This window comes from Dama dama, chromosome 1 (assembly GCF_033118175.1).
Source record: "Dama dama isolate Ldn47 chromosome 1, ASM3311817v1, whole genome shotgun sequence".
Lineage (NCBI taxonomy): Eukaryota > Metazoa > Chordata > Mammalia > Artiodactyla > Cervidae > Dama > Dama dama.
In genome coordinates, this window is record NC_083681.1 from 44,084,550 (window position 1) to 44,103,023 (window position 18,474).

Here is an 18,474-nt window from a genome sequence, read left to right on the forward strand (position 1 = left end):
GGAGGTAGAAATGCCAAAGAACCTACACTCAAACCAGAAGAGAAAAGCACTTAACATTTAATGAATTTCGCAGTATGTGGCTTCAAGCCACCAGGACACAAGCCCCACCTACACCCTTGATCTTCTCCTCAGCTCTTCTGCTGAAGAATTTTGCCTTCACGATGACAGGCTGCTTTGGGAGCTTTCCTTTCCCCAGAACTTTGTAGTAACCCTAGAAGAACAGAGAAAAGGGTTTATAATGCACCACGGCAGTCACCAAGAGTATAAAGAAAGATTCCTGTCAATCCACTCCATCTAGCAGCCAGGGAAGGCATGTTTCTGATCTGGGCACTCACGGAGGCACTGATTGCCCTCGCCAGTGAATCAAGACCAGCAGGTTCTATCCGAGGACTCTAGCACACCAGGACAAAAGCTGTCGGGATGTGACTCTAGTCTCGGGCAGAGCTCAAACCCCATTTTCCTATTCACTTACCACTTGATAAGCAAAAAAGGAAAAAAAAAATCACATTTCCAATAATGTTCCAAGAAGCCAGGGTCATCAGAAGTGCTCAAAGAACAGGCTAAGAAAGGGAATTTTAACTTTACTGAAAGTCTCCTCAGGGTCCTGACTACCTCCATATCCATGGAGGATAAGGCTGAACACAAGGACCAGACTCCTAATAATATATAAAAATGCCTTTCTGGGGGGCAGGGAGGGATCCCTTCAGATAATGTTGTCCTTAAATATCAATTGAACATATTAGGACTGTACTTTCTAACAAACATAAAGGGCGAAGGGCTGTGCCTCATTGTAGTCTTCTGTAAAACAGACCAGAGCCAGCTAACGTAAATTACTACCTAAGTTTGGACGAGAAACCAAGGTATTGACAGTAGGAGTAAGACATCTGATCAGATAAAAATTCAAGTGAAAAATGAAGTAAATGAATGAGAGTATCACTCTTCAAAGGTTTTACATGATCACAACTGAACAAGAGTTCAGTTCTGTTCAGTGAACTACCCGTGGAAGTTCTACTGAATGAACTGTCTAGTAGGTAGCTGGGTGTACATTATCCAGAATTTTGAAAGGCACATAAAGAGCAGAAATAGTCACTTACTGATCGCACCACATCAATGATAGGAGCAGCTCCTGTCTTGTTCTTGGCAGCATTTACTCGTGTCTGCTCACTAACCAAGGTCCACAATTTATCAAGGTTGACAGTCGGGCAGAAACTCTGGTTCCTCTTTAAGTGGTAATGCCTCATACCAACTTTCCCGAAGTATCCTGGATGACTGGGAAAACAAGGCAACCATTTTCATTACCTCACTCCAACTGAGCTGTTTACCATGTATGTTCACAGTCCATCTCTCTCCATCACAGTGTACACTGTTCTCTTATGCAGAAGAGCAACCTAGCAGGAACTCCACTTGTCCAGTAAAACAAGAATTCAGGTCACTTGAGAGCTTCTATCACACCAGACTCCTACACAAGTAGTTTTAATACCACCCTGCTAAGTTGTGGGCATAAATAGATCTAAAGGTTGTGTAAGTCAATCTGATGCATGTCACTAACCTGGTGACTGACTATGCCATAAGGGCCACAGCCAGTGAATAAGGTCAGCAGTTACTCTTCGAGGACTCTAGCACACTAAGGCAACAGTGGATACCCAAGCGTGACTCTAGCCTCGACAAGTGATGACAAGTTCAGTTCACATCAAACATAAACTAGAGAAAAACCAGCAACAGACAAGGTTTGTGAGTAGTGAGACTTGCTTCCCGCTGAAGACGTTCTTAACTACCCTCTACCCCTAAATCCCAAGCTAGTAGTGTCAGTAAAAGGACAGTGCAAATACCACTCACTATTTGTCGAAGTTGATCCTGTGATGATGCATGCCGCCAGCATTACCTCGGCCTCCCGGGTGCTTCCGGTGTTTGCCTGCAGGAACACAAAGCTACATGGCTAAAATAGCCTTCTCCAACCCGTCAATGTCATTGTAGCAAAAGCATTTCCCCATACTTCTGGGCCTTTGCTTAATATCTCTTCCAGCAATGTTGCTCCTTCAAGACTCGGGATAAATACCACTTTGCAGTGTTCCACATAACACTAACACAGTACTTCATGCCTTCAACCAATTCAGTACTGGGTCTCGTTCCATTTCCAACCCCCCAACTCATGTGAAATTCTCTACAACCGGAGCACAGACGATTCTCAAATAAAAAGCCAACAGCTAATGATCCAGTTCAATCCAACTCGACGGCACGAGCTCTGACAAATCCACTTCACTTAGCTACCTACTGACAAGCAAGCAGCCGGCAGGGATAGTCCAAGGCCGACAAGAATGGGGAAACAGCACTCACCGATGCGGCCGTGGCCGTGGCTCACGTGGCCCCTGAGTTTCCGGGTCTTCCTTAGTCTGGATGGCTGTATGGGAAAAGGTACTTAGTGAGAAGGCCGAAGGGAAGTGGGGCAGGGGGCGAAGCTTGCCAGTCTGTGAGGGACCCGCAAGCCTAGGGGTTTGCTCTGTGGCGCCGTCAGCAAAACTGAGGTTACAGTCACACCTAAAGCCGTGCGGCTGCATTAGGGAAGAGGCCGGGCGCCCCGGCCCGCGTGTCTCGAGAATCCAAGCTCCTGGATGAACACGCGGCCCTAGCTTCCCCGCCCTGCTCCGGGCCCATGGCGGCCACTCCGGCCCGCGGCTGGCCATGCGCAGCTTTGGAAAACCAGGGTAAGCTCGGGAGTAGGTGACTGGGGTGCATGGTGAGTAAAGCTCGCGGGTTGAGACTACGACTACCCGGACCATCCTCATGAACCACCTACCATGTCGGCGGCCTAGACAAAAGAGGAAGGCATCCGCGAAGTCTCGCGATCTATCGAGCACGGGGGCGGAGTTACGCCTCACTTCCTGTCTGGGAGGCAGGGTCGCGGGCGGGGCCTCTTTGGCGTCGCGGGTCTCGCGCGACTCCGGGTCGTGCGTTTCCTTTTCCTGTGGGCTCCCTGTTAGTTACAGAGCTGTTCCGGAGGCTGCAGTGGGCGGGGTATCGTTTCTGTGCTGTCCCGCGGGCGCTTGCGCTCAGAGGCTGATGTCTGTTTCGGAAGGCGGGGTTTGGCGCCCTGAGGGGCGTGCCGCTGCGGCTCTGTTGGGCCGGGCTTTTTTCCCGCGCCAAGGCCCCGGAGTCCTCTGAGGCCACCGTGTTTCACTGCTCCTCACCAACCGCCCCATACCTGAGCGACCCCGCGCTTCTCGCTGTGTTCTTGGAGGTCGTCTAGGCCCGGGCGGTAGCGGTTGCTTGCGTGTCCCCTGGCTGCACTGAGGAACTGTTTGACCCTCAGTGTGCCAACCCGGTGTCTCTCTGTGCTCCCTTTCACGTCTTCGTAGATGTCTCCACCACACTCTGGGACTTGCTCGGCCCACACTCCTGAGTGGGCTCAAGGTCTTCCTTTCTCCTTTGCCCTTGTGCCATTGTCCTGGGCATTCCAGGTTAAACAAGCTCCTTTTAGGGACCTCTGCACCAGGTTCCTTTAGGGTCCTTTGTTCTCCAGACTAAATCTACTCGTCCATTTTAATTTTCACTGGAACCTACTTAGCATGCGCGTGACCTCGTCTTCCGGACCAGAGAACGGCTTCTCCATCTGGACTCTGCAAGAGTCTCTTCTTGTAGGAGTTCTCTGACTCGTTCAGTTATAGTTGCTTACTTCTCCCCACTGTGCTACCTTAAAATCTACCACAAAACTCTTCTACTTGTTGATCCATATTTGTCTTTCCTACCATACCAAATTCCTTAAAGGCTGGAGGATTGTTTTCTTTTACCCATGCACTCCTAGCTCCTGGCATGAAGTACATGTTCAACAAATGATCCTTACGTGAATGAATGCACCTGTCCTCACCTCCCTTTATAGACTAAAGTGGAAGAGGCGTCTTTCCTGTTTTAAGTCTTAACCAGTGTTGAGGATCACCTTCCTCCATTAACTCTAGTGTGTGCCCTGTGCGAATTTTCTGTGGCTTGTTCCCTTAAGCTAAAATATAGTTTAGCTAAAGTACCCTAAATTCTCCCTGTTTCTGTTTACTACCTCTGCTCTCCTTTTCAGCCAGGCTCCGCAAAAGAATAGTCAACAAATCCTGTTAATGCTAGCTTCCCATTCATTGTTCAATCCACTGCAATCTGGTTCTCAGCCCCATTATTTCAATGAAATTGCTCTTACCAATGTCATCAATTAACCAAACACCAAACTGAATGGCCCTTTCCTCATACCACTTGTTTTTTCTGTTTTACTTTACCCATTTGACTTCTTTTTCTAGCTCATCTCTTGCCTTCCTCTGTCTTCCCATCAGGTTCTTCTAACTTTGTCCACCATTTAAATATTGGTGTTCTTCAGCCTTCTGCCTGTCCCCCTCTTAACTTTTCATAGTACACAGTCTTGGGTGAACTCGTCTTGAGTGGCTTCAATTCACATCTCTGTTGCTGAGCTCCACAATCATATTTACTTATGGTTAATTTCTGGTTAGTGTCTCAGCCATTCTAAGATAAACTAGATAGACAAATCCAAAGACTTGACTCTTTTCCAGCTCACTGGTGCCTTCCTTATTCTACATCTTGGTGAGCAGCCTTGGCAACCTATATAGTGATGTCAGGGAGACTTGAAAATTGTCCCCAAACATTCTTTTCCTCTAATACATTGTCATCATGTCCTTTTTTAGCCTTTGTGCTAAAAAGCACAGCTTTCATTAATACCCTTAACATATCTCTTATCTGGAGTTCAGCACCCTCTTGTGATCACCCTGTCTGCATTCCAAACCTCCTCCAATTCCTCCATCCTTCACACCTCTGTCAGGTTAATCTTTCCAAAATGACTTTGATCTTCATAAAAAAGTTTGGAACAGAACTCCCTATTAGCTACAGAATACACTCCATTTGCCTTTCCAAACTAACCTGAGCTTCTTCCCTACACAAGCTTTCTACTGCAGCCAAACTTGGTACATCCCTTCTACCTTTTTTCCTGTGCTAGTCTCATTTCTCATGGAGTACTTATCTTTTTTGTAACCAGATGCCCTGAAGTTTCTTCAGCCTTAAAGTCCTACCTTATATTCTGCTTCTTCAAGAACACTGCAGTCCACAGTAAGAATAGCCAAATACACCTTACAGTTTACAAAATATGTCTGCCTGAGTGGGCAACTCTATTAGCCCCATTTTATGAATGAGAGTTGAGACACAGAAGGTTGACTGATTTGCCAGAGGCTACAGAGCAGATGCAATTCAGAGCCTAGACCTAGCCTTAGGTTTTTTTCTTCAGATCTCCTGCTTTTACCCCAGTGATCACTCCCTCTCTGACCTCACAGCATTATGGTCTTCATCTCTCCTTCAATCCTTATTCACACACTGTCTGTACCAGCAGAAAGAGCCTTGAGAGTTGGGGGCAAGGCCTAAGAGACATCATCCTCTATTTGACATCAAAAGTGGCCTGTAAGTGCACAAGTAATGAGCTAAGCTACCTGGAAACTACCCTTGGTAAGATGGTCTGTGAATGGAGGTAAGCTGGGCAGAGTTTGGGGAATGAAAGGTTACCTTCAAGTGTCCAGTGAATAGGAACTGGGGCAAGGACAAAGATAGCCCAGGGCGTGGAGGTAGAGTGGTTGATGGGACACTGCTTCTGGATAGTTGTGTCATGTTTCTTGGTTATAGATGGGCTACATCCTATCCCTCAAGCCATCCATCTGGATGGAAGGCCTTCCTGAGCGGTCCAGCACTGTAGTTGGGTTCTGTGTTCACCTGACATTCTTATTCATAGTTTGATCCCCAGGGTAGGGAGCGTGCCCTGGACAGTTGTCTGCTTTTGGTTTTCTAGCCAGCTCCCTCTTCTTCCCAAGATAATCATGTCACTTTAACATAAGGCTCCCGTGGGGTTTGTCAGCGTGGGTCAGTTTCCCTGGGTCAGCCAGCTCTGAGAGAGCTAACAAAGCCAAATTCTGTATATGCAAAGTTAAGTAGAAGCTAGACATGAGGTACTGGGTGACCTCATGTCACCAGGCACATGGGACTTGATCCTGGACATGACCCCTGAGAGGCCTCTTTCTCTGTCACATCTCTTCTGAAGTAGAGCATGGCCTGTAACGTCTCAGACGCGTGGACTCTCCTCAGAGAGTCAGGGCCTCAGAAAACGCCTGTGAAATGAGCAGAAGGGAGACAGTGCTGGGCAGCAGCATGGTGAGGCAGGTATTTGCAGTGCTGACCTTTTTACTCCCTCAGCCCTCTCTCCAGGTGGCCTTGTGAACACACTGCCACCCTGAAGAAGGCCCTGGTGGTCTCTTTCTCTTCCTTTCCTCTCTGGGTTCCTGATTTCATCAGCGATCCTTCAGACAGCAGCAACAGCCTGGGTGCATCCAGCCTTGCTTTCTTGCTCTCCATCTTTAGATTTGTACGTTTGGAAATATCATGTTGCTCTCCTTTTTCAAGTGGGGCTTCACTGTTGGCTCAGACAATAGTCTGCCTGCAGTGAGGGAGACCCAGGTTCGATCCCTGGGTTGGGAAAACCCCCTGGAGAAGGAAATGGCAACGCACTCCAATATCCTTGCCTGGAAAGTTCCATGGATGGAGGAGCCTGGCAGACTATAGTTCATGGGGTTGCAAAGAGTGGGACACAACTCTTGTTGTGAAAGTGTTGTGAAAGTGAAGAAAGCGACTTCACTTTCTTTTCTTTCTCCTTTTTCAAGTAGAGGATTGTTAATTTAAGATGGGACGAGTCAGGATGTCTTTTCTAAGTGAGAATTTGAGAATAACTCAAATCCGAATTTACTTCAGAAAGAATTTTAAAACTTACATGTAGTAGAAAAGACAATAAAACATGAAAGAAAAATTTGAAAAAACATAAGTACAAACATCTCAAACTATAATACCTTACAATACTGTTTTCATGTCTGATTATTACCTTTCAGTTGTTATTCGCATGGAGACATTGCTGTCTGCAAAGCTGATGATCATGGTATACAAATCCGTTTGTGTTCTGTTTTTGGTTTAATACTACTACATTTTTTCTGTATCACTTCCCAGTATTCATGATTATTATTTTTAACAGCTAGTAGTTTATCTTCAGCACAGACTATAATTTACTAAGCCATTTTCTCATGTGTTTTCTTTTTTTTCCCTTTCTTATTGTTCTCATTGTGTTCTTTGCTATTGGAGAAAATGATGCAATGAGCACTGGTGTATGTTTGACTTTTTTCTTCTTCTGTTGAATAACTTGTCTAGGATAAATTCCCAGAAGTGAGACTACTGTATTATAGGGTATGAACATTTTTATGATTCATTTTATGTTGCTATATGCATATATATTTTTTCCAAATGGATTGTACCTATTTATGCACCATCAGCACGTGTGGTTTCCAGTTTAAACTACACCAGGTTCAGGGTTTTTGCTTGTTTTATTTTGTTTTTGCTTTTATCAGTAGTTTTTGATATACCCACAATATGGCATTTAGGGGAAAATTCATAGGACCACCCAAGGTTTTCTTCATTACAAAGTGAAAATAAATATAAATCGAGGACTAAGAGTCCTTCCTTTCTGTGTTGGATAGATTTTTAAAAAAAAATCTCATTGTTGTATGTGGCAAATGCATTCCTAACAGCTTTGTTGGAAGCTAGGATGGAAAACCCTGCTGCCATTAAACACTCAGAATAGCAAAATGTGAAGGGAGGAATGCCAGGATCTTTGAGGGCAGTTCATCCAATAGCACAACGAATTCGGTTGCTTTTGAGTTTTATTTTAGATGATAAAATTCATGGAAAGAACACGTAAGTTTTGGTTCATTTCCTACCCCTGTTTTCACTAGCTGAATGATTTTGAACAAGTAGCATTTTCTCTTTCAGTCTTAGTTTACTTGTCTGTATAGTGAAAAAATACTGTGATTCATTCATTCATTTTAGAAATATTTATTGAGCACATGCTGTGTATTCAGATAGTATGTATAGGTTCCAGGCAGTGAGGGGAAGGTACCATGGTGAACAAAAGACAAAGTCCTGCCCTAGGACTGTGTCTAAATCAGGCAGTGAACAAGTACACAAATAAATAATGTATCATATTCAACACAGTCTAGCATAGAGTAGGTACTCTCTCTTTACTTGGTGTTTCTCGCTCCCATTTTCCCCCCTAAAATGTATACTATTTTGATGATAATTTGTTCTGTACTACCCAACCAAACAATCTTTGAAATTCTAACTCCCAATATGGTACAGAGTGACTTGCTCTGTTATTCCTTGGCCAGGTTACAGAAACCCAGTTAATCTCTCCCTTCTCTCACCTCTGGGTATGGGATCTTAAGGGAGATGGTTTGTAAGCAAGGTAACATACGTGAGGTTTCCCATCTGTCTTTCCAGTCTTTCACTTTAATTTAGTTCAAGTCGCTTCATGACCTAAAGTGGAGGTCATAAGCTGATCGCTGGTGGTCTTTGTTTGACTCATGCTGTTTCCTTATGGGTTTTTTTTGTTTTGTTTTGTTTTGTTTTAATTTAGTTGGTTGCCAACATTTAAAATTTTTTGAAAAATTTGGATTTCTGGTGTTTTGAAAAAACTAAGACTCGGCAACACTGGACCCACATTCTTTTAGGTGAGGCTCTTCACTCTTTATATGACTAACCCCTGGACGCATTTGAATTGGCTACCGTTCTGCAAGCAAGCCCCTTAACTTTCCCAGGTCAGGGGATATATAAGAAGGAGAGAGAAGAGCTAAATAATGGTGAAAAGGAAGAAGGGGATAGAAAAGGGATCATTTGGCCTTCCCTCACTTATCTTCAAATCAGACTCATTGCATGTGCATGCTCAATCATGTCTGACTCTTTGCAGCCCCATAAACTGTAGCCCACCAGGGTTCTCTCTCCATGGAATTTTCCAGGCAAGAATACTGGAAGTACGAATACCATTTTGTATGTCAGGGGATCTTCCCGATCCAGGATAGAACTCGTGTCTACTGTGTCTCCTGCATTGGCAGGTGGATTCTTTACTGTTGTGCCACCTGGGAAACCAGAGGCTCATTGCTGTGCCTTTAATTTAACCTTTACCCTCATAGAGTTAATTCAGTTGCTCTTCTAAGACAGAGATCAAATACTTACTACTTTATATTCTTGGCCTGAGTTGTGTCCACTGGTTTGGAAAGCCATATCACTTCCTCAGATACCCAGAATGCTCATTCAGAGTCTATTGCAACTGTTCTCAAAGTATGGTCTAAAGGCCCATGGAGGGGGTCCCTGAGACCCTTTCAGGGGTTCCACAAGGTCGAAACAATTTTCATAGTAATACTAAGATGTTATTTGGCCTTTTTACTGGGTTGACATTTGCACTGATGGTGCCAAAGCCAAAATCAAAGATGGTATGTAAAACTGCTGGTACGTGTGTTCTTCATAGCCAGGCATTTGCTTGTAAAAGAAAAGAAGATAAAAAGAGAAGAGCCAGTTTCACTGAAGAATGTCCATGTTTATTAAAGTTCAATCCTTGAATACAAGTTTCTTTAATATTCTGTGTGAAGAAATAAGAAGTATGCATTAAGTACCTCTGCTGTTTATCAAAGTGAGGAACTGTAGTTGTGTCACTATTTGACTTGCATGCTACACTAGCTTTATTATTATTTTGTAGAATACTAGTTTTATTTGAACAACTGACAGACAAACTGTGATTATTCAGGCTTGGGAATTTGGCAGATATTTTCTTTAAAAGTGAAGTGAGCCTATCACTTCAAGGAAGAAAACACTATTTGTTGCCAATGATAAAATTTGAGCTTGCAAGCAAAAATTAGAATTCTGGTAAAGTTATAGCTGCCTCCATGAATTTGACAACTTCATAACATTTACAGAATTTTCTGATGCAATTAGAGGTGATATTAAAGAGTGACTTTTTTTCTGTAATGAAATATGTCAATATTTGGAGTATTTGCATAAATCATTGAACCAGTATTTTCCAAGTCAATGCTTGGTGTTATAAAAATTATGCCTTGGTTAAAGAGCAGTTCAAAATGTTAAAGTAGACCAGTGGATGGTAATGTAACAGGATAAGAAAAGTTCACTGATGTAGTATCAGAATCCACTAACCTTGGATAGCCTCTGCCTGCAGTAAGTAGCTTGAAGCAGGACTTCCATTCCTGGCCAGAGATTGAAGTCAGGCTTTGGCAGTGAGATCACTGAATCCTACCACTAGACCACCAGGGACCAGTGGCCGGTGACAAGGTTCTAGCCAGCCAGTTGTGTAGAAATGAATTTCCACATAGAGGTGGAAAGTGGTGAAGCAAGTAAAGTGTTTATTAGAAGGCAAAAGGGTACGTGTGGATAGACACATGCGTGGGCTCAGAGAGAGAGCTTGCCCTAGTGGTAGTTTAAATCACTTTTATGAGGCATTTCTTCTGGATTTCCTTTGGCCAATCATCACTGCCTTATTCTGAGTCCATATTTAGTTTATCTCAGCATCCTCTGATGCATGTCTTAGCCAAGATGGATTCCAGTGAAGAGGCCTATGGGGTAGCTTAACATCTCTTACTATGAATTGATGCCCCTCCCTTTTGACCTCCAGGGAACTTTACTGTGTATGTATAGTCAGGAATGTCTCCTTGACTTCAAGAATGAGGAATAGGTGGTCTTTTATGTCTTATTTGGGCAGGGCTTAGCTTCTCCTCCCTCTTGCTCTTTTTGAGTATCTCTCCACAGTGGACGAACTCCATCTGCCCAGCCTGGGGTCCATCTGTCTCCTGACTCACTGCTGCTGCTGCTGAGTTGCTTCAGTCATGTCTGACTCTGTGCGACCCCATGAACTGCAGCCCATCAGGCTCCGCCATCCCTGGGATTCTCCAGGCAAGAACACTGGAGTAGGTTGCCATTTCCTTCTCCAATGCATGAAAATGAAAAGGGAAAGTGAAGTTGCTCAGTCGTGTCCGACTCTTCATGACCGCATGAACTGCAGCCTACCAGGTTTCTCTGTCCATGGAATTTTCTAGGCAAAAGTACTGGAGTGGGTTGCCATTGCCTTCTCCCCTGACTTACTACTACTTGTTAAATTTTGGTGTACTTTCAAAGAAGATTATCCACAATTATCTGATAAGGCTATTAAAATACTATCTTTTCCAACTGTATAGCTCTTTGAGGCTGGATTTTCTTCATATACTGTAAACAAAACAACATGTAACAGATTGACTGCAGAAGTCGGTGTGGGAAGCCAGCTTCTATTTAGTCTTCTGCTAAGCCAGACATTAGGAGGTTTGCAAAAAGGCAAAAACAATGTCACTCTTCTCACTAAATTTATTATTTGAAAGTAATTTTTCCTGAAAAGTATGTTATTCGTGTTGACTTGTAATAGGTTTTTTGTGTTTTAATGAATTAATATTTTAAAATTATCTTACTTTTAATTTACAATATGATAAATGGCAGTAGATATAACCACATAAGTAAAACCTCTTTGGGGTCCTCAATACTTAAAATAAGTAAAGTGGTTCTAAGACTAAAAGGTTTGATATTCTCAAAGTCTGGTGAAATAAACTTACCTACATTTAAATCTTTTAAGAGCGATTGTCCTCACCTCCATCAGGGCTGCTGCTGTGGCAGTGCTCTGGAAAGTAACTTCCCTTAGAGCCTCAGAATGAATTCAAGATAAAAGCCCGTCCATTACTTTACTTAGTGGCATTTTGCTGGGCTCCCAAGAAGCCTGGCCTCCCCTGCCTCCTCCTTTGTCCTTAATGGGCTTGGCTCCCAAAGACTGAATTGAAGCAACAGTTCTCTTAAATTTGCATAACTACAGAGCTCCGGTTTTGAATTAAATGAATTTTGTTTTTGTTTTTTTATAAATAAGTACAAATATAAAACTAGGTGTACTCTTTCTGCTTTTATACAATTACAAAACCTAAAACAGTTGATAAATGATAAAAAAAAACCCCAAACAATCAAACTAACAGTGTTAATTTCATTTGCACATGATGTGTTGCTAAACAAAATTGTCACCTCAGCTTCAGTGAGGTGCACTCTGTTGTGGCTAAGTTTAGCAAACTTGTGCCATAATGATGGTGGTCCAGTTTCCCCACTCCCTTCTCTATTCCAGGTTCTGTGGAACATTCATCATTGTGTGCCGTGATTTCATTTAGGCTTCCTGTGGCAAGAATTCTGTCATTTACATGTTATCTGCTTTTTCTTCTCATTATCCTGAGACAAAGTAACACTGATATGAACTAGATCCTAACTTTTTAACACTGCCTCTAAAATCCCATCATGGTGGATATATAGATGACCCAGAATATTTATACTTTAAAAAGCTGATCAGAATGAAACACTAATTTACAGAAGTTGTTGGAGAGAACTCACGAGGACATGTATGTGGACCTCAGCTTGAGAAACATTTCGGTTAAGAGAATGGCGTCTGAAATCAGACTGACCTGGATTTGAATTTGAACTCTATTTACCATCTGTCTTTGTGTCCAATTACCCCAGTTCTCTGAACCTCATTTTCCTCAGCCTGTCTCTGATGGTTTTATTTAATTTTTTAAAATACAATCCCTATCTCCAAGGGTAATTGGGAGGATGGAGATAAAGTATATAAAGCACCTGGCATAAACTTGGGATTTAGTAAATTTCCTTCTCTTTTCCAAAATGAAATCTTGGATCAAGCTTGTCCATTGATAAGAGAAGCACAGAAATATCTGGGACATTTTTGAAGGCAAACCAATCCTGTAGGACACACACAACGTAGAAGACTCCTTCATGCTTTGTCTCCCTGGCAGATATCTGGGACTGTCTTTTGGGCCCAAGTGAGAGTTCGGACCGTGCCCTGTTGTGGTACACGAGCCTCCAGTTCTAGGGACAGACACAGCCTGGACTTCCAAGGCCTTGGTTTCTGTGTCCTTTCCAGCCATCTCCCCAAAGAAGTAAATCACTCTGCTTTGTGCTTCACTTACAGGGAGTAGAGCTTGTTTGCTCTGTATACTACTTCACACTTAAGAATATTAATGGAAAAGCCCCGGTTCTGGGCACATATGTGGGCACAGATACAGGCGTGAGCTTTGTGGGGCAGTCACCAATGGACCAGAAAAACAGAAGCGGACAGAGGGAGGCGACACTGATCTGCTTATTGTGCCAACGGGACCTGCATAATGTGAGTGCCCGGCTTCTACCCTGTTAGCATTTGCTCTGTAAGAATTGCTTCCAGTGCTTGATCCAGGAGCTAGAGCAGGTTGCTGGGGTTCAGTGGGACTGTCCCAGATGGTAAGTACAAAGGCACCACAGATTCACCTCCATCTCTGAAACAGTTCTCTTCCCATTTCATAGGAATTGAATTTCAGGTGTAGAAAGAATCAGAATTTAAAAGCCCACGGGATACTCATTGCTGAAAGCAACTCTTTGGGGAATCTGTGAGACAAAGCAAATCCTCTTGCTGCTTAATAGATCTGTTTTGTAGGCTAGGATTTTTCATGCTTGGGATTTTCTTAAATTGGTGGCAGACTAAGAAACCTGGAGGATTTGATTCAGGGTTTGGCTGCCTCCCCAGAAGGAGAGGATATGTCCTGACCCACTAAACTTGCGAAGCAGGGGAAGAATAGCTGGGCCCCTCAGGTCAGTCAGGAAAAGGTTTTGAACAGACTTGCTCTGACTAATGAACCATTCACCATCTATGCTGAATCCCCCTCCTACTGCAAGGAGGAGCTTGTGCCTTTCTTCTGAACGTCAGGTTTCCTAGGAGACAATCTCATTGAGAACTGTGAAGTCCTTGGAGACAGCAGTCAGGTCCCTTCATTTCATTATTCTAGAATGTCATGTTACATTGGTGCATTGAGTGTCTGCTGAATGAACTTGTGGGATGAAAAAGCCAAATCAGTTGACAGCATTTAAAAACATCATCATTTTTGTTTGTTTTGTTGTCTGCAGTATTTTTTAAGTGACTTGTAGCACAGGTCTAGGTTATCTGAGGCATTAGACCATTGCAGGTATTTTGAGATCTGAATTTTGAGATCTTTAAACCTTGGACAATCTACCTAACCTCTCTTAGTTCTCTGTTGAGAGTTTGGAGTACAGAAAAGATATGGTCTAATTAGATTTTTTTAAATTAATATGTGATTTTTCAACTTAACCACTTAAACTTAGTTCTTCCCTAAGCTTTTAATTTTAACTTACAAATCTTATTCTATTTATTAATATAGAAAATATAACAGTCACTTTAAAAGGACCTTTCATTAATATTTGAACATATTTACAGCTAATATTTTCTTTTATAAATTAATTTTTAAAAAAATAATTCAATTGTCTAGCAAATAAATATTCTAAATTACTTAAAGAACTCTTGGAAATACAGTAAAATTTATAAAAATGGAGAATCTTAAATATGTTTTAAAAGTTCCAGCACTGTTGCATTATTATCCAGAATATGTAAAGAGCTCTTACAACTCACCAATGTAAAAATGGGCAAAGAACTTGAATAGACATTTCTCCAGATAAGATACTATCACTAATATTTAGGGAAATACAAGTCAAAACCATGATGAGATATGACCTTACCTTTGTTAGCATGGCTGCTATTAAAAAAAAAGAACAGAAAATAACAAGTGTTTGTGAGGATGTGGAGAAATTGCAATCCTGTGCACTGTTGGTGGGAATATAAAATGGTGCAGATTCCATGGAAAACAGTATTGTGGTTCCTCAAAAAATTTTAAAATAAATTACCGGCAATTCCACTTCTGGAGTTAAAAGCAGGGATTAGAAGAGATATATTTATGCCCATGTTCATAGCATTCTTTGCAACAACCAAAATGTGGAAGGAACCTAAGTGTCCCTGGACAGATGAATGGATAAACAAATGTGGTATCTACATGAAATGAAATATTATTCAGCCTTAATAAGGAAGGAAATTCTGACAAATGCTACAACATGACTGACCTTCAAGAACATTATATTAAATAAGCCAGTGACAAAAAGACAAATATTCTATGATTCTGTTTACATGAGCTATGTAAAGTAGCTGAATTTACAGAGATAGAAAGTAGAATGGGGAGTGCCAAGGGTGGAGGGAGGAGGGGATGGAGAATTGTTTAATGATACAGAGTTTCAGTTTTGTGTTTTTTAAAAAATTTAGTTATTTTATTGGAGCATAGTTGATTTACAATGTTGTTAGTTTCAAGTTTTGCCCATTTTTTAAATCAGGATTTTGTTGAGTTGTATAACAACTTTATATATTCTGGACACTAGATCCTTATCAGATAAGTGACTTGCAAATATTTTTTCCCTTTCCATGGGTTGCCTTTTTGTTTTGTTGATAGTGTGCTATCAACATAGTGAAAGTTTTAAATTTTAAAATCCCATGTACCTATCTTTTGTTGTCTGTGCTTTTGGTGTCATACGCAGGAAATTATTGTCAAATCCATTGTCATAAAACTTCCCTCCTATGTTTTCTTCTAAGAGTTTTATAGTTTTAACTCTCATGTTTAGGTCTTTGGTCTCGCTTAAGATTTCTACCATGAACTAATTATGCATATCTCAAGGCTTTGTTTGACTCTAAAATCAGAAACATTCAAAAGCTAAGATCATGGCATCCGGCCCCATCAGTTCATGGCAAATAGATGGGGAAACAATGGAAACAAGTGATAGACTTCATTTTCTTGGGCTCCAAAATCACTGCAGATGGTGAGTGCAGCCATGAAATTAAAAGATGCTTGCTCCTTGGAAGAAAAGCTATGATAAGCCTAGATAACTTATTAAAAAGCAGAGACATTACTTTGCTGACAAAGGTCCGTATAGTCAAAGCTATGGTTTTTCTAGTAGTCATGTATGGATGTGAGAGCTGAACTGTAAAGAAGGCTGAGTGTCGAAGAACTGATGCTTTTGAATTGTGGTGTTGAAGAAGACTCTTGAGTCCTTTGGACAGCAAGGAGATCAAACCAGTCAATCCTAAAGGAAATCAACCCTGAATATTCATTGGAAGGTTGATGCTGAAACTGAAGCTCTAATACTTTGGCCACCTGATGAGAAGAGCTGACTCATTAGAAAAAACCCTGATGCTGGAAAAGATTGAAGACAGGAGGAGAAGGGGATGACAGAGGATGAGATCGATAGATGACATCACCAACTCAATGGACATGAGTTTGAGCAACCTTCAGGAGATGAAGGACAGGGAAGCCTGGTGTGCAGTCCATGGGGTTTCAAAGAGTTGGACATGACCAAGCAACTGAACAGCAATAACAAAAGTCAGAAAACTAAATTCATACTAATGACAATTAATAGAATCATGGTGTTTGTTGCCAAGTTATTCTAAGTGCAAAGAAGAGTGAAAATATAAGCATTGGTGTCAATATATCTGGGCATCTGAGTGTGAGTCCTAATATGCGTGTGTGTTCAGTTGCTCAGTTGTGTCCCACTTTTTGCAACCCCATAGGTTGCAACTTGACAGGCTTCTCTGTCCATGGAATTTTCCAGGCAAGAATACTGGAGTGGGTTGTCATTTCTTTCTCCAGAGGATCTTCGAACCCACATCTCTTGTGTCTCCTACATTGGCAGGTGGATTCTTTATCATTGAGTCACCTGGGAAGACCCAAGTCCTAATCTACATACCTCTTAATAGTTGCATAGTTTGGTAAGTTTTCCTGCCTGTAAAAAGGAGATGATAATAGTTGTAATTAATTTATAGGGTTGTTATGAAAAGTAAGTGAGAACATACACAGAAAACATTCTGTGCTATATGCCTCGGATATAGTAAGAGACCAAGAAATGTAAAAAAATGCCATTATTTAGAACTTGTGAAACTGAAGTGGAAAAATCTGTTAGATGTGAATATGCTTAATTTGGAATCAGGCAGTTTCTTGAATATGCGGCATCTTACATTATTTAGTATGTCCTATGGTCTGGCCAGGCTGTTGTTACCTTCCATATTTGCATTTGTGGGTCAGAGTGGAATAAGCTTCCTCTGCTACTTGGAGGTTTTAGGATTCTCTGTTGTGTGCTATTTGTTGGTTCATATGTCTGTCTCCTTCACAGGCAGTTACTGAATTTTATGTACCAGGCCCTGTGGTATTTAGGGTGCTGAGATGAAAAGACCAGGCCTTTGACTTCAAGGAACTCATATTCTATTGAAGAGCAGATAATAATATTGTGTTGTAGGAATGTGAAGGAAAGACTCTTTAGTTTAGGCAAAGGAGCAATACCTCTGGGAGGTTCTCAGTGCACAATGACTGGTGGATACCAGTTGCTCAGTAAATGTTTTCTGAAGGACTAAAAGAATGATGCCCAAATGAGCTGACTGATGAAAAGCAGAGATGTCACCTAGCTCTGGCAAGTCCAGTGAGATACCCAATACCTGAACTTAGATTTCTGATCCTTAATTTGAGAAGCCAGGCTTTGGGAGTCTCATTCTTTGAAGAGAGCTTTTAGCACCTCCACTTTATCCAGCAGAGTAGGATTACAGACTTGCTAAAAGGCTTATCCTACTTCTGCCAATCTGCGATTTTCAAATGTCACATATGGGAATAGGTAAAGGGTTGGCAGGGGAGATGGATAGAGGCTGAAGAATTAAATAGGCCCTTAGCTTCAATGCCTCCAGCCACAGGGGGCCACATGGCATGGGGATGAGTCCATTTCCATAAATCTATTCCTCCTGGTTGTTGGGCACAGCCAAGCAGTTGCCGTGTTGAATGGAAGCAGGACTGTGCCTGAGCTTAGGGTCTTTCCAGCTGATTTTCAACTCTAATCCCTCAGTGGAGCCTCCCCAGGCCTGCATGTTTGCAATGGGGCTCAACACAGGGGGAGGGCATGAAGTGGGCATCTTCTTATTCAGCTGGACTGTGCCTTGCATCTCTGCAATGCCACGTCCTACACAGAACCTGACACCGGCCGAGGGCTTAAGTGAATACTTATTGAACAAATGATAAGCAATGGGTCCACAGAAATATCCCATGGCTCCTGTCTGAAAGGAAAACTTTTTCCAGTTATGACACTGCCCCTTTCTATTCTTCAAGTTGTGAGGTGCAAAACACATTTATCATGCATCTTCTGGTTGGCAGAGGCTATATGGAATGTTTATGCCTGTATTATCTTTTCTAAACTTCACAGCAACCTTCTAACAGGTATTATCCCCATTTTACAGATGAAAAACCTGGGAATTGTGATTATGTAGGGTCTAACAACTACTGTCAGGTCAGGTCAAGTCAAACTCAGGTTCACCCACCTTTGGAGCTTGTGATCTGCACTGTGGTGCTTTGCTCGGGGGAGATTCCTCACCCACTGGAATCACTGCACTAATGGAGAGACTCAAGGGAGAATCTGAGGAAAGAACTGACCCTGCAACCTGAGACATTGGGTGCAGATCTTCCATTAATGCAGTCACAGCCTAATTGAAATTCCCCCCAACAACTCCATCACGCTAGGAAGTGGATCTGCATCAGGTCTTAGGCCCTGAGGAAACCAGCTAGACCTGGTCTTTGAAAGCTAGTGATGGAGACCGAAGTAAAGGCAGTAGTATGCTGAGCACACACTGTCTCAGCTGTGCTGTGAGATGGCTGGAGT

The 18,474-nt window shown here is 42.2% G+C and overlaps 1 protein-coding gene and 2 non-coding genes across 3 annotated transcripts; all 3 read right to left on the minus strand.

Annotated features, from left to right (window-relative positions):
- Positions 1-33: 33 nt before the first annotated feature.
- Positions 34-2,935, minus strand: RPL27A (ribosomal protein L27a). The gene is made up of 5 exons (XM_061148051.1): positions 2,795-2,935; positions 2,335-2,398; positions 1,837-1,912; positions 1,095-1,269; positions 34-211 (listed from the first exon to the last, which is right to left on the minus strand). The coding sequence occupies exons 1-5, from the start codon at positions 2,795-2,797 to the stop codon at positions 83-85; spliced, it is 447 nt and encodes a 148-aa protein (XP_061004034.1). The 5' UTR covers positions 2,798-2,935; the 3' UTR covers positions 34-82.
- LOC133064893 (small nucleolar RNA SNORA3/SNORA45 family) lies at positions 311-439 on the minus strand. Its single transcript, XR_009694763.1, has one exon. It is a non-coding gene; the product is annotated as a small nucleolar RNA SNORA3/SNORA45 family (small nucleolar RNA).
- LOC133064890 (small nucleolar RNA SNORA3/SNORA45 family) lies at positions 1,537-1,666 on the minus strand. The gene has a single exon (XR_009694762.1). It is a non-coding gene; the product is annotated as a small nucleolar RNA SNORA3/SNORA45 family (small nucleolar RNA).
- Positions 2,936-18,474: the final 15,539 nt, after the last annotated feature.

Coding starts and splice junctions, on each gene's coding strand:
- RPL27A (XM_061148051.1), bottom strand. Junction 1,270..1,836: donor AGGATCAACTTCGACAAATA/GTGAGTGGTATT, acceptor TTGTTTTCCCAG/TCATCCAGGATACTTCGGGA. Junction 212..1,094: donor TCATTGATGTGGTGCGATCA/GTAAGTGACTAT, acceptor CTGTTCTTCTAG/GGTTACTACAAAGTTCTGGG.